Source organism: Pezoporus occidentalis, unplaced genomic scaffold, assembly GCF_034315485.1.
Source record: "Pezoporus occidentalis ecotype Australia unplaced genomic scaffold, CSIRO_AGI_Poc_V1 ctg44, whole genome shotgun sequence".
Classification (NCBI taxonomy): Eukaryota; Metazoa; Chordata; class Aves; order Psittaciformes; family Psittacidae; genus Pezoporus; species Pezoporus occidentalis.
Window position 1 is genome coordinate 579,847 of NW_026915769.1, and position 15,843 is coordinate 595,689.

General features: G+C 49.5%; 1 protein-coding gene and 1 long non-coding RNA gene across 2 annotated transcripts; one reads left to right on the plus strand and one right to left on the minus strand.

Moving 5' to 3' along the window:
• The first annotated feature begins 6,823 nt into the window (after window positions 1-6,823).
• Window positions 6,824-12,617, plus strand: LOC134172056 (uncharacterized). The gene is made up of 3 exons (XR_009967814.1): window positions 6,824-7,028; window positions 9,464-9,553; window positions 11,686-12,617. It is a non-coding gene; the product is annotated as an uncharacterized LOC134172056 (long non-coding RNA).
• Window positions 11,640-15,556, minus strand: BHLHE41 (basic helix-loop-helix family member e41). Its single transcript, XM_062634803.1, has 5 exons — window positions 15,183-15,556; window positions 14,896-14,959; window positions 14,512-14,619; window positions 14,143-14,254; window positions 11,640-14,032 (listed from the first exon to the last, which is right to left on the minus strand). Exons 1-5 carry the CDS (start codon window positions 15,242-15,244, stop codon window positions 13,002-13,004), a joined length of 1,377 nt encoding a protein of 458 aa, XP_062490787.1. The 5' UTR covers window positions 15,245-15,556; the 3' UTR covers window positions 11,640-13,001.
• Window positions 15,557-15,843: the final 287 nt, after the last annotated feature.

The window sequence follows — 15,843 nt, forward strand, 5'->3', positions numbered from 1 at the left end:
GGGCTTATGAAAAGTCCACTTAAAAAAAAAACAAAACACCTTACCCAGTGACATACAAATGAGTGCAGATAATTACCTGCCTGGGTGTTTTAAAAGGGAGGGCTTCTGGTTAAAACAGTAAGAAAAAAAAAATAAAATGGACATACACCAAGGAAAACAACTTTAACCTCATTCGTATTTGCCGTTTGCCCTGGAGTCCCTTTCACTACCCATGTGATAGAAAGTGAAAGGAATCATGGAGCTTTAGAGCCAGTGACATGGTATCCCATCCATAGCTGTTGCTAACATAAAATTCAGGCCAGTCTTTAAGGGGGGAATAATAGGAATTTCTTTGTTGTTGCCTGTGGAGCTTGTCAGAAATTACTGCCTGTCACAACCTGCAATAGCATATCCCTTTTATCAGGTATACCAAAACTGCTTTCGTTATGTGTTATGTGCCTAGAAAAGATGATTTGACTTCAGCAGTTACAACCAACCTGAGGTGAACTTTGATCAGTGAGGTAGGACTGGTCCTTCTGGAAAGCTGAAGAGAAACCCGGTAACAGCAGCTGACCTTTAAGTACGTTTTGTTGCTACAAGTTGTCTTAACTGTTCTCTTGACCTAGCAAATCTGCATCATGGTTACCAAGACTATGACCTGGATTCTCCATTCTCGTGTAGTTTGTCTCATGTACAAAACAAGCGTGGGCCAGACAGTGACACGGCAAAATGAGAATGGTAACAATGTCCATTAGCTGTGCGGCTGGTGTGAAAGGTTACTGCTACACGCAGGGCACCAGATAATTTTGTCCCCTTAGCTCTGTCACAACGCTGCAATTACAACGAGGTCTACACGAGAGGGCAGCAATACACACCGCCATGCCTGGACCTGCGGAGGCATGCAGCTAGTTGAAAAGCAACTTTTCTAGGCATGCATAGCACATAGTAAAGAATCATATAAAATATGCAACTTGCCATCTTTAAATATGCTCTTTTAGAAAGGACGCAATAATACTAATAAAGAACCACATCCCACTCACAGCACGTGTGTAGCTGATGCACAAATTATGCGATTCCTGCAGTTTTGATGAGGACTCAGACCCAGTAGCTTTCTGAAACCTGTACGAACTGTGGGCTGAAACATTCCACTTTAGAGATTATCCTGTGCCTGGTGAATCGGCCTGTGCCTGGGAAGCTCTTGCTTCATTTCCCAACTCTGCCACAGATTCCTGTGTGTGACCTTGGGCAAGCTATTATAATCCCCCTGGATTGGAGTCCCCCAGATGTAAGCTTGAGATAATACTGCTTCATCCCTTTGACTTTGTCTATATATACGACAAGCCCCATGGGGAAGCACATCTCATTTCCTATTTGTTTGGCAAATAGTACTTAGCACAATGTGGTCCTGATCTTGGCTGTCTCATCTAGCTACTACTGCAGTTAAGCATGTTTTTATATTGCACCAAGAGGATGAAAAGAAATTGCCCTGAGTTACTTTTACCTTACAGTGAGAGCAAGATGCAGGTGTGCTGAAGGAAGCTGGGGGGTTCTGAAGGTGAATTGTTCAGCTTTACATGTATTTCTCTTTCTAAAAGGATAAAAAGGAAAGGCGAGTAATGGAATAAAACCTCTTTTAATTCTTGCTCAACTCTATTTTTCTTCAAAGTGATGCTATTAAAATAGGCAGTCTAAATCCCTCTGCAAGTGCTGCTTGGGAGTGTGTTGCACCTCACTGACAGAGAGCAGGCTGACAGTTGCTTGGTGGTCCTAATTGTTCCAGTGTTTTCACAAGTCTGATGATGTTCTAACAATGTGCATGCAACTGGTCATCCACTGTCACAGGTTGCCATTTCACACTTTTCTGTAGACTCCCAAATGCTGTTTGGTATTAAGGGCTGAAAAGAAAATGCACAAGAGTTAGAATTGTAGGAGGGTGCCTTTTTTTGGTTTTTCTTAATTCCAAAGTGTTTTCTACATGCTCCAAATCATTTTAATTAACTAAGAAACACCTCAGCTGTGCTTAGTCTGGAGACCTGCACAGAATGAGCACCCTTCAGCACGCCTTAGCACAGAGACTCAATCCTAGTGCCCAGTTCTGAGATTAAAGATCATTTTAAGATGTTGCCATCTGAGCCCATTTATACATGCACCCACATGTATACTTGTATGCAGTAAAATCATTAGATATCGTTTTTGTTTTTGTCACCTGGGAAAACTAAGGCCCAGGGAGCTGCAGGGTCTTCACAAGGAGTACATGCTCTTCATCTCCATGTACTTACTTTTGTATAGGGATCTTTCACTATAAAGTCTGTTCTCATCATACAGAAATACAGTTTTCCAACAACAGTTCAGTCAGGCTAGAGGGCCATCTGTCCTAGCATTCAGCCTCTGGTTTCATAGCAAGGATTGGATGGGCACAGGCAGCTTGATAGTAAACAGCACCTGTTTGGTGTCTGGAGTTTCCAAAATAACCTATTCAGAGGGAAAACTTTCCCTAACCCCTTCAGTCAGAGGTTAAACTTCCTGATAGCAGAGGATTTATCTTCCTTCCAAACCGAACAATCTAAGCGCTTCAAAGGAAGTGATTCTTAATCTTTCCTTTTGCAATTCTTGAGCCAGGTTCGACCAATAAAGCTTTTGCCTTTGAGATCTAATTAGTCTGTTTTAAACTTAAAGCTTTACTCTGCAAAATGAATGTCTTCATCTGCCATTGATTTTAGCACGCTGATTTCAGTATGTGCAGGAGTTCAGCTCATTGCAGAATTAAACTTAAGTTCTTTAGCAGAGACTGCAAAGTGGGGAAGCCAAATTAAAAAGAATATCAAGATATCTGATGTTAAAGTGTCAGGTTTGTGTTTTCTTGTAGGTCACCAAGAGTCCAGTTACCTCCATCATTTTTTCACATTTGAGATATAAAATATTCTTAGAGCCTGAACTAAGAATAAGTGAAATCTTCCTGGCGTTGTTCTGTCCCATTTTGACTACAGAAATCCATACACACTCTGAGGGACAGGAGATGGGCCGTGTTTCTCTGCCTCTGTGTCTGATTAAAGCTGGAAGGTGAAAAGGTAACTGGGGTATTAGTAAAAGGAACTCCATCTGAGCAATGCAATTCTAGGGTGGCTTTGGTGTGTTTGGGGTTAAAAATATGAGTCTGTTCTGATTTCTTCTTCAGGTAACCATACTTGGCTTATTGCTTCTCTTGTCAGCATATGCAGGTAACCTGCTTTGCATGGTAACTCTAGATTTAGATTTGCATTTAGATGTGAAGGTGTCCAAGAAACTACAGTGGTTTGAAAGCATACATCCAGAAAAGTTGGCATTTCATAGCAGTGTCCCTGCTACAGTTCACTGCTGCATGGCTGAATTTCAGTGCCACCTACTTTGTGATATTGATAACAGAGATAGGTCAGAAGGAAAAAAGTATTCCTGTCCTCAGTTTTGCAGCAGGCAATTGTGAGGCAGTGGTTCTGAGCTGCCTTTCTGCTCCTTCTGGCCCATCTAGAAGCATGAGACTCCTGTAATGCAGAGATGCCTTCAGTCAAGGGGGCAGGCTTGCATCTTGAACGCACTGCCACATGGACTCATTGGGAGCATCCGGGGAAGGGGAGATGCTCTCTTTACAGGTTTGTACAAATACAAATTACTTTACTGTACCCACTAGGGAAAATGTCACTGTAGCCCTAAACTACCAGAGTGCTGTCCCAAGCCAAGCAGCTTTGCTCCTGAGGAAGGTATAGATGATCTCTGAGTAAAACAAAAGGAAGGGATGTGCAGCACCTTCTCACTGACCAACAGGAGCTGAATTGCCCTCTATCCCTTTTGAATGCATTGTCCTGGGGTTACTAAACTTGAGCCAACCCCATGACATTACTGTGTACTTTTGAAAACAGTTATTGCAGACTCATTATGTTCAGCAATCACAACAGCCAGACTCTTGAAAGTAGCTCCAGGCCTGGCAGGACACTGATGGGAGCACACTTCCCGCAGATGGCTCCTGCACACAGATGGCTCCTGCACACAGATTACTCTCAAAGGTCATTTTAAATAACCGTACTTACATTGTAATTCACAACACCAGAGTTGCCCCTGTGACCAGTTGTGTTAGGCATTTTGCAAAGCCACTTCATGTTTTGCAGACAGATACATCTTTACTTTCTTATCCGCTCTGTAGAACAAATTGCAATACATACATACAGCTTCTTTCTGTTGTGCCAAGGAGAGGAAACGCAGCTCAGATTCACACTAACACATTTATTTTTACAGGTGAACTAGGAGTGCCCATCAGGATTATCTGATGATGGCAGATTGTTAGGCCATGGTATTTCCTTCTCTCTCTGCTGTCAGATGTTGAGGGATGCATAGGCAGCCTTAACTCCGACCCTTGCCCACACACATTCCCATACTCCTCAGTTACCTTGGCAGCACCAGTAATAAGCAATTCTTGCCTATTCTACACACTTTTCCTACATTTTTTTAAGTGGTGTGTTGTTAAGCAGGTTTTTCCTACTCATTTTGGTACACAGCCCTCTACAGATGTCTTTTTCCTGACTCTCAAGTCCCAGTTGCAGCACATTCACCATGACGGACCCAGCAAACTGCCTGTATGTCAAAACCGGAGCACCTCTAAATTTGCAGTACTTGAAAACACAAGCCAACCTCCACATTCATGTTTTCAGTCCCCTAACTCGTAGCAGCTTCTCTCTAGAACAACAGAGGGCATCACTCTTCACATCAAAAAGTTGCAGCTGGAAGAGGAACAGCCCTGCGTTTGAATGATGGTTTGGTAACCAGACCATTTCTCTCTCAAGCAGTGATTCGTATTGAATATTCTCCCCTCAAGGAGGTTCACCTCTGCATCTCCTGCTCCCTATGGGAAGGCCATGGCCAAAACCTGTTCTCAGACATGCATGTACTGTTTCTCTTGTAGATCTTGGCCTAGTTTGCACAAAATGATTAAGCAATCACTAAGAAATGGCTTTAGCTAATTGATTAGCGTCTTCACTTGGGGGAAGAAGAAATCAGAGTCCAGGTTCCTACCACAGCTCCTGTGAAGATCTGTTTTTATTCCAGTGGGTTTGTAACATAAACATGCTGCAAAGCAGGTCCGGAATCTTTAAGTTTTTTCTCTCAGATGGCTGCATTATCTTCTGATCATCCTGTGCTGTCCAGCAGGAGTTCCCTGCCACAGCCTCCCCTGCCACCTGGTAAGCACTGCTGCCATCAACAGTTTTGATATAAAAGGTAGCAAATCTAGTTCAGCTGTTGAAAAACACTGATTTGTGCAGCTACCTCTGTGGAAAGCTTTAGGGCTGAGATCCAAGTAGAAGGCAGGGATAATAATGTGAAGCCCAGATCAAGCAGGGGGTACATATGTGTCCAGTTAACTAGTTTGTATGGCTCTTCTGGTCCCACTGAGTGTGGTGAATTCATCTCCTGGGCAGCTGTCTGCAGGGTGGCTGTGGCTCTCATGCAGAACCCAACAGCTCTTGTGCCCGCAGTGTATCATGTGAGCAGCAGCAGGGTTATTCTTGGCTAGGACTGATGTGTGCTCTAGGCCCCTCGGCTGTGGTAGGAAGCAAACTGGCAAAAGCTGCTGAGGCTGGTATTGATGGCTTTCCCTGGCCCAGGTGGGAGGGTTCATGGGATGCCATTCAAGGTCCTCCAGCCTTGGGCTTTCTGAGGTATGGGAGGACAGGATACCTGACAGGCAGGGTAAGGGAGGACTTGCAGCTCCTAAATAAAGGAAAAGTTCAGGTATATAAAATGTGTAGCAGATTCTGCTGGGGGGGGGCGGTTAAGCACTCTTGGTTCTAAAGTCCTTTTGTGAAGCTACAAAAAGGTTGGGTGTTTGAAAACTAGGCTGGTTTTCTAGTGGCATCTGCTGTGCTAATGAAAGGTCTTGCCTTCCCCTACAGACCATGTTTTACTTACATCCACAGAACTTTGCAGTAACATTACTATTTGAGAAGAACCGAAGTGAAAAAACAGCCTCTATTAAGGAGTTCCCCAGCCATGATTTATTATTATGCCCCCAAGGGCTACAAACCTCCTGGTCTTTGTTATTTTCCTTACAAGAAAGCAGAATTGGCCCATACCTGCAAAATATCGCATTCTGTTTGCTCAAAATGCACTGAGTAAGCCTCTTGAGTGCCAGGACTCCAAATCCAACTTGTTTTAAACCCCTGGGCAGTGCTAAAACTTATCTCCCCTAATCAGCAGTGATATTGCTAGCATTACTAGCTCTACACAGTGGCCACGGGTGCCACTTTACCTCAGCTGCTATGCTCAGAGGGGTGCTTGAAGGGATAAAGGCAATTCAGTTTCTTCACAACACCGCAAAGTCCACACCGGGCTGCCAAAACCCCGGTCCTCGTAACAGCTTTGCCTGCGGGCCGGGGGTTCCGAGTGAAGCTGCACCGGCTTCGGGTAAGCCCTCAACCGGTGGACGTTTGGACCAGCGGCGCTTTCCCGGCCGTGCGTACCGGCATCCGCCTTCCCGCACCCTGGGGCTGGCTGAGGCCGGGGGAAGCCAGCGCCCGGCTGGGAGCCGCGGCCCAACGGCTGCCCCTGCCGGCGGGGGCGGGCCCCCGGGCCTGAGCCGTTGCCAGGCGACCGCCGCAGCTCCGCCGGCCCCTCCCCTCAGCGCGCTCTCCTCCCCGAGCCTGCGCGGCCTGCGCGCACGTGCCGGGCAGCGTGCGCCGCGTCACGTGGGCGCGCGCGTGACGACCGTTGGCTGCGTGCGGGTGTGTCGCGGGCGGGCGCGCGGTTTGGTGTGCGGTGAGGCGGGCAGAGGCGGGCTCTCGTACCGACCCGCTCCGCTCCGTGCCGCCCCGGGGTGCCGGGCCCACCTCCCGGCAGGGCTGGTGCTGCCCTTCCGCGGCAAAACCACTGTCACCGGCCTTCTGGGTGCCTGCGTGAAGCTCTACAGGGAGCGCAGACAAAATAGCCCAAGCGACCTCTTTACCTCCTCAGGGTCCGTGCCTGTCTCCCAGAATTGCTGTCCAGCACTGAAGCATCTGTACGAGCACTGGCTTTTAAAACCAGAGGTAGGTGCGCAGGCAGCTGCAGTTTCACTTCTACCATCTGCACAAATGCAGATTAGCTCTGTCAGGCCGTCTTTTTCTTTTCAAGCATAGCATAAAAAGTACGTCATCTTTAGAAGGCACGTTCTATTCGGCCTCTCAGTCACTTGCAGAATGAAAGTTCAACCTGCATTTTAAAAAAAACTCAAAACCAACCCCTGAAAAACCCAAGACATTTTGTTTCTCCTGTTTCTGTTAGTCCTGCAAATGCATTTGAAGATCTGGCTGCCAGGCAAAGCCTTTTTTTCTGCACCTCAGGCTGCATTATTGATACGAAGTCTGCCCCCAGTGGTGTGATTGTTCCCATTTGGTTTTGATGGCAATACTCATATTCCACCAAGGGAGAAAAGTAGATCCTGCAGTTGGAACCTAGGTAAAGGTCTTACAACATTCACTGGAAGCTGTGATCTTTAAACTACAGAAATAGTGATCAGGGTCACTACTCACAGGATCCAAGCCTGAAGTCAGTTCAGTGGGTTCTAACCAAGTCCAAAGCCCTTGATGGACTAGGACCATGCAGATGGACTACTGCTTCTACATAGATGTGCTTCTTTGCACATAATGTTGCATGTGAGCAAAGCTGTGTGCCTGCCTGGCAGCAACTGCAAAGCTGGATTTGTTGGCAAAGTACTGTGAAAACAGAATCTGCTGCAGTATTTGTCAGCTCAGTTGGCTCTGTAGTGCAGGTACTACTCCAAAGACACTTGGGGAGCCAGTTTCCTGCTGAGTAAGGAGGTGCCATATTTACATAATTCTTTTCCTTAGGTGGTTCTTCAGAAAATGCTCAGTTTTGAGACTGGCTTGGCCACAGAAAAACAAGCTCAACCAACAGGCCTTTGCACAAGGCCGAGAAAGAGCTTTCCCCAGCCCCCATGGCCCAGTAGAGCTGCCTGGAATCACAGTCCCTACTTTCCAAACCATGAGGTCACATCTTCCCACCAGCCACCCTGGGATGTATCGGGAATGCCAGGCAGGGAGAGGCATTCCTGCGCCCCAGGAAAGGGCAGAGGTGGCAGCGGCAGGTGTGTTGCCACTGGGTGCTCCTGAGTTCAGTAAGGCAAAACAACTTCTGCTGCTTGGCCCAGGGCAGGGCAGCTTCGGGCAGCCAGTGTCACTGCTGTCACTGAGGCTGTGGTGAGTTTAGTGTTTGTGCCAGATGGCAACCCAGAGACTGAAACACTGTAGCCATGGGAAGGATGCAGAGGGAAAAGTGACAATGGCAACTCAGCTTTGCTCACGTCCGCACATGTCTGGGACCTGCACAGCCACTGCTAGTGGCAGGTGAGCCACTGGCTTCTCTCTACTGCTTTGCAGTGAGCTACTCTGAGGCTGCAGTATAACCAGAGATAACCACTTAATAGGGATTCAGACTTTCTTGAGTGCAACCAGCAGTAAAAAATCCAGCTGTGGTTGGTTTCCTTGTTTGTTTTTTTTTCTTTTGTGGAGAGGAAGTCTGGCATTTTTGTTACTCCATAGAATCACAGAATGGGTTGGGTTGGAAGGGACGTTACATGTTATCTAGTTCCAGCCCCCTGCCATGGGCAGGCACACCTTCCAGTAGACCAGGATGCTTTCCTTGAGGTCATACTTTCGTGTTCATTTCTGCAACTAGCAGGCAGGAAACTTGTCAAAGGCAATGGTGATCACATGATTCCAGGAGCTGATATTTGAGAGGAAATGGAAATACCTTGTGAGACCCAGGGTACGGGACAGACTATAAATTTGCCAGTGCAGAAATGCACATTGTTCACAATCTCCAGGGTTGCTGAATGTCAAAGACATTCAGTCTTCCCTGACTAAAGGTGAAAATTAAACAAGCCCCAAAACGTAGACTTAGGGCCTACTCAAAAGCCCATTACTCAAGAAAAGGACTCCCACTGACTTAATTGGTAGGTCAGGCTTTTCTTAATAGGACTGATGATCAGTTTGAGTGAACCTTCCAAACAAAACTTCCATGACCTTTAGTGGGAGGTACATGATATTACCTTCCATTGGCTTAACAACCTCAACTGTGTTTATTTAACGCACTGTAATGGAGCCTTTCATGTCACTATAATATACTGGGTAAATAAGACCTGTTTTCAAAGTTTATTGCTTAAGAAAAGACATTTTACCAGCTTACATCCTTTGTCTTGTGGTTATGAGAAAATAAGCATACTCAAGTGTATACAATAAATGTAGCACCCAATCCTGCGTGCTTAGTACTTGGGAAGTGCAGACGAAGGCCCATATATCATACAGTTATAGAAAGCAGGTAAGAAATAACAAGCTGATAATACATATTTGTACATAGGTAAATGTATATTTAAACCTATCAGGTTCTTGTCCAGTGTTTGTATGATTGGGTTTTTTTAACCTTGGGAAAATATGAAATGTATTTCATATATAATTTGACTTAGGTGCCAAAGGGATTTGAGGAATCCTGGGATTTAATAATTAAAGCTGACACTAGGGTCCCTCCTGTCAGTTGCCTTTTGCCTGCAGCAGCAGTGGGTTATCAGCCTCAACTACAAACCTTTCTTTCACGTGTTTGGTTTTGTTAGGCATTAGGATTGTCTGAGCACACATATTTTGTCTTTATGGTTTATGTGATAAAACTTAATAGACTCCACTGATGGGGCAACTTGGCATGAAGTCATTGGGTACATTTGATTCAAGGACTGATAAAAATAAGCTTTCCTGTTATTGTACTTGGAAAAGAACTGAAATTGATAAAACCCTGTGAGGATCTAGGTTTAGAAGGATGGAAATTTGAAAAAGGCATGAAGACTGGCCCATGCTCAGGTTTCAAACAACCCAAGTGTTCATGATGGGTATGATTCTTTCGAAAAGCGTTCATGGCTCCACCCTTTCTGGGGGCATAGTAAACTGGTAGGAAGGGCTTCCTTCATGCACAGTAAGGCAAATCCCCTCCCCTAGCATGAGGAGTTGGAGTGTATGAGCATGTTCATCCCTGTGTAACTCTGGCCACGTAACAGGTGTTGAGCTGTTTAAGTATGCAGGTCAAAGTGAAGTGATTGGCAAGATACGGAGCTGAAGGGCTGAAGCCAGTTCACTTTCTTTCCTGAAATAGCATGAGGTGCAGGGTGGGATTCAAAGACAACTGCAGTCAGACAGAGTTTTTTTCATTACCTTTAGTAAGCTTTGACTTCAGCCCATGAAAAGTTGGCTTCAGTGGGTATCCTGATGGAATGTAGTGGCGTTTGGTCCATCAGCATCATTTTCTGGAAAAAGCACTGCTATATGTCCTCTGGTACTTGTACAGACAGTCTGCCTGTATCTCTGTCTAACAGGAGTTAATTTTACTAAAGCTTCCTTATGAAAAGACGTATACCTATTTCTTAGTAATCTCACTTGAACAGTTTTAAAGGAGCGCTTATTTTTCACCCGATTTAGAATCCCTCCTCTATTTTAAAGGACTGCTGGAATCAACATGAGTCTTAAGAGTTTTCTGTTACTTCTGCGCTCCAACTTCATTCCTTGTGCGCGTAGTCATTGGTATTGAAGAACCGGCAGAGGGAGCATGAAACGCTTCCTTTGTGTTGCGCTCTTACATAAACATTGGCTACTGTTTGAAGGTTTCCTTAATTTTATTTTTCTGGAGCAGGAAGAATTTTTGAAAGGAGAGGTGATGCGGCTTAGGTATTAAATCCGCGGAAGTCTTTCGGGTGCTGCACTTCCATGCGATGAATTACTTGCCTGTTTCCACCACTCTCTTCCCCCTCCTGCTTACTCCCCTCCTCCCCCTCCAAATGTTCAGTTTTCGTTGGGGGTTTCCAAGCTGGGACATATATCATTCCTCCAGAGCTGATGATACGTCATTAGATTGTCAGGCAAATCGTGAAGTTTGCTCATGGTGAACAAAGATAGCTCCTGTGCAGCACCAGGGCTGTGAAGTATTCATTGCAAAGATTATTATTTTGCAAAAAGGAGAAAAGTAGATGTCAGGAAGAAACATGCATGTTCCACAGGCACGCTTTATGCTTTGTGAAATGCACATACCTGCAAACAGTTTGCCACAGGGAGTTAAAGGAAAGCAAAGAAATCCAAACATAGATTAAAAATGTGAAAAGTCATTAAAACAATTTTCATCGGCCACACAATCATACGTTTTGAAGCTCAGTGCACCCCTTATCATGTCTTATCATTAGATTTTTAATTAGAAGACAACCCCATTTTGTGTATTAAAGTTTTTATTCCTTAGTAAGAATTTTTTTTTTAATCACAAAATAGTGTGGAAATATTTAGATAATAGAATTCATGGAGTGCTGGAAAATACTGAATATAAAGATTGATTTCTAATATATCACATACTAAACTGTTCTAAACCAGCTGGTTTCTTGCAGACAGGATTTATTTTTTTTTTAATAATTTAAGACAGCATAAGCTTGTATCAAGCATAAGCATTGTAACAAAAGTGCAACTTTTTCAGCAAACCCTCCCCAGAAAAGTTTTTAACTCAAAATATCATTAACACATATTTTCTCCCTACAAAAATAGCATGTCAGACATCATTAATTGAATGTATTAACAACTTATTTACACACAGCCACTCTGTAGGCCAGTAAGAGGGTATTTTTTTTCCTTTTTTTTTTTTTTTTACTACGTTGTTTAAACACAGCGTTTGAGGCAAAACAGTAGCAACAGCAGCAGTGGATGCACCAAACAGACGGACAGAGCCCGCACGGACGGACGGATGGACGCGTGCTCACGCCTCGCCAGGCTGTCATGTCTCACCTCTTACGTAACATTCAAGTGAGATTTCTCACAGTGCTACCTTGGCAACAAACTAAAAATATCTAGGCAAGGTCTTGGTTTAAGCCTTCTTCTAAAAGCTTTATCCGTGTGATTATCTGGCAGTCTGGTTTGTCTCCGGGAAGGGAAACGGCGGCATTTGAGCTCAGGATGAAGGGGAGAACCCACTTGGGAAACTTACCCCAACTGGTCTAATCGTTTCTGATTGCACAGTGAGGTGTGTTACCTACGGCCTCCGCTTTGTGTCCCTCGGATTTAGGATAAAGTGAGTGAGGAGTAGTTCAGGCTGACGAGTTGCTCTGTGTTTTCTTGAAGGGGAGAAAGAGGAGGGGGATATTTTTTGTAGCTCAGTGCAGAAACATTCATTTCATACAGCAAGGTTCGGGGGGAAATCTCTCGGGGACATACTGAATTAAATAAAGAGAGGGTGAGTACAAATGCACTTGCCACACTTGTATACCTTAGCCGAAAAGAAATAATAATTATAAAATAAACACAAGGTTACATAATGGGTCTGCCCCTCCTTCCCTTGCACACCCAAAACTCGCCGGAGCCAGCGGCAGCCCCGGGTGCTCAAGGCACTGCAGGTTCGGGCTCGGGGTGCTGCCGTCTCTCTGCGCTCCTGCTCTCAGTAAAGTGCTAGCGCGGGTGCGGGGGCCTGCCCTCCTTCCTTCTTTCCATCGCCTCGCTTTGCCCCGCCTGCACCCCGAGCCCACCCGGGGCTCCCTGGCCGCAAGTGCAAGTTCTTATGAACCCATTGCAAATAAGGTGCAACATTTAAGTTACCTTAGAAAGAGAGAGAGAAAAAAAAAAACTATCCTTACTATTTCTTCTTCCTTTTTTTTTTCTTGTTTTTCCTTATTTATGCATGTATAAAGCCAAACATTAAAAAAATACTGAGTAGCAAATTTTCTCCTTGACGATGCTCTGCGGGACACCGAGGCTCCCCTCGAGGCGGTCGCTCCCCGGGCCGGACGCCGCCATCCCGCAACCGCCAGCTCCCGGCTCGCCTCGGCCGGTCCCCGGCTACCCCTTACAGATGCCGCCCTGCCCTCCACAGGAAACCGGGGGCGCAGGTGCCGGCCCGACGGTCCCTCCCCGCCCCGTGGCGGGGCGGCCAGTCCGAGAGGAGGGCAGCGGCGGCGAGGAGCCGGCGCGTGGGAGCTCCCGGCCGGCGGCGTCTCAGGGACCCTCGGCACCGGGCTCCTCGGCAGTGGCGGTATCGGCGTCCTCGCCGGGCTCGGCGGCGGCCATCCCGGCGGCGGCGGCAGCGAAGGGGTGCGGGAGGTGGGGAGCCGGGGGCAGCCCGGCGGCGGCGGCGGCCACTTTCTCGGAGGGGCCGAGCACGGAGGAGAGGCAGGGGAAGGAGGAGGCGGCGGCCGCGGCCGCGGCGGCGGCGGCCTGGGCCGGGATGCCCGGGTAGAGGAGCGGGATGGGGGCTGCGGGGTAGAGATACTTCTCCAGGCTGCCTTTATCCAGGAAGGGCTGCATGTAGGCTGCGGCGGCAGAGGGGGAGATGAAGTAGAAGGGTAAGCAGAAAGGGGCCGCTGCCGGCTGTCCGAAGGGGACCCCGCCGCCGCCCGCCCCCAGGGCCATCAGCGAGCCCAGCAGTGCGGCGTCGGGTCTCACCAGCGCTGCCGCCGCCGCTGCCGCCGCAGCCGCCTCGGCTCCCCGCGCCGCCAGCCCCGGCGGGGTGGGCATGGGGCTGCCGCCGCGGTCCAGCTTCAGCCGCTTGGGCGCAGGGGGAGCCTCCTCCCCCGACGGCTCCTGCTTGATGGCCAGGGCGGGCAGCGCGCCCCCGGCAGCCGCAGGGCCGCGCTCGGCGCGCGCCTCGCCCTCCCCGCCGTAGCCGCTGTCCGTGTCCGTGTCGGTCTCACCGCTGAGCTCGGCGGCGTGAGTCCGCTGGATGACGGGCACGCAGTTAGCCTGGCCCTCCGGCTTGTGGCCCGGCGCGCAGGGGGGGGCGGGCGTGGAGGAAGAGGAGGAGGATCCCTTGCAGAGGGGGCCTGGCTGCGGGGAAAGGAGCTGGGGGCCGGGGAGGAACTGCGACGAAATGGAGTGCAGGTGGCCAAGGAGTTGGGCGCATCGCTGCTCACGAGGGGTCCAGCTCTCGAAGCGGGAGAGGTACTGCAGCACTTCCTTGGCGCACGTCTGAAAGCCCGAGTGGAAGGCGTCCAGGTCGGCCTGCACGGGGGACTTCATGGACCGCTCCCCTGCGGGGAAGACGGAGAGGGGACAGCGTTTGCCCGCGGTTCCACCGTGGGGTGCCTCGCTCGTCGCCTTCCCCGCACCCCCTCGTCCGCTCCCGGTGCCCCCCGCTTACCATTCTGCAAAGCAATGATCTTCTGGTGCTGCTGTTCCGTTAAGGCTGTTAACGCTTTCAAGTGTTTCAAAGTCAATTCCAGCACCACAGCTTTCTCCAGATGTCCCAGCGTCTGCAAAGGCAAAGGAAGGGGGCAGCTTGGCTGGCTAACTCCCGGCATGCTGTGGCTACTGCCAAACGCCCGGCCGCCTCTGTAACTTAGGGAAACTGGTCCCCGAGGGGCCAGTTACGGGCAGGCAGGCAGGCAAACGGGCAGGCGAGCGAGCAAGGCAGCACGGCGTCCCGCACTCCGATGCCCCACGGGCTGCGCAGCGGGCAGGCTGCCGGAGCCTGCATCTGCACGTACATCTGCGCCCCTCTGCACCTTACCGTCAATTTCAGATGCTCGGGCAGTAAATCCTTCAGCTGGGCAATGCATTCGTTAATCCTGTCTCGCCTCTTCTTTTCTATCAGTCTGTGTGGCAGTTTGTATGTTTCCTAATTAGCAAAATCCGGAAAAGCCAGGCGTTAGACAGAGTCCCTCGGAACGCCGACCAAAACCAAAACAAATGTCACGCCGACCACATGCCGCGCAAATTATCACCAAGGCACCGCTCTCCCAGCCGTGCCAGCTCGCTCGGAAACCCGCTTGTACTTCGTGGGGGAGGAAGTTAAAGCGGAGCCGTCCGGGGATGCTCCTGGGGGTGCAGCTGCGCCGTGAAATTTAGCGACCCCCAAATAAGCGCTCGAGTGAGAACAACCCCAGAAACTTACCTTGCTCTCATCCCTCTTCACGCCTCTTTTGGGTTTGCACATATACAGGGAAGGGTAGTCCAGCCTGGAGAGAAACACAAAGATCCGGCATCGGCAAAAGCCAGGACTAGAGGGCAGACAGACGGAGGGCCGGGGATCGGGCAGGGGACGGCCGAGAGGACGCAGAGGGAGGCTATCCCCGCGCACCGCCGGGCAGACGGCTCTGCTGCCAGCGCCTCACAGCACTTTCTGCAGGGGACGAAACGCCGTAGAGCCCAGGAGCCGGAGGTGCTGCCCTGGCTCCTTACCCTATAAAATCCCTGTGCTCCAGTAACTGCCTCTCCGGCAAGCGGGAGATTCCTTCATCCATGTCTGGCAGCGGCTGACGTTTCGTCGCTGCTTTTGATGGAGCCGGCGGGATGCTGAGATTAGTCCGTGGAGATCCGCGAGCGACGCTGCGCACATGCAGCCTCCGTTCCCCCCTTCTCCCGTGCAGTGGCGAAAGTGTGCGGCGGCTCGTCCCCGTTCCCCCCCCCCCCCTTCCCCTCCTCTGCCTCCGCCGCTGCCGCTCCCCCTGCCCGCCTCGCTCCCGCTCCCCGCGCACCCGCCCGCAGCACACGCGAGGTTGCACCCGCTGCCGCGGGGCACGCGCGCCGACAGCCAGCCCCGCACACGGCTCACGTGCGGCGGGCGCCGGGCGGGGGGCGGGACCGGGGCGGGGGGAAGGGAAGCGGTGGCGGGGGGAGGGGGGGGGGGGGATGTCCCCGCCGGCGGCCCAGGGCCCGCCCTGCCAGACACCGGCTTTCCCCCGTGTTACCGCTGTTGCTGTCATCATCGTTGCCGTAGTTAGTACTACTCGTGCCCTCATTACTTTTCGTAATTTTATTATTATTATTGTAATTTTATCATTTTACTTGCACTTGGGGAGGAGAAGCCGCCCGTGGAAAACGTGCCCACGGCGGGGGGATC

Coding starts and splice junctions, on each gene's coding strand:
- BHLHE41 (XM_062634803.1), bottom strand. CDS start 15,244: ATGGATGAAGGAATCTCCCGCTTGCCGGAGAGGCAGTTACTGGAGCAC. Junction 14,620..14,895: donor TGAAGAGGGATGAGAGCAAG/GTAAGTTTCTGG, acceptor TTTGCTAATTAG/GAAACATACAAACTGCCACA. Junction 14,033..14,142: donor GATCATTGCTTTGCAGAATG/GTAAGCGGGGGG, acceptor TCTTCCCCGCAG/GGGAGCGGTCCATGAAGTCC.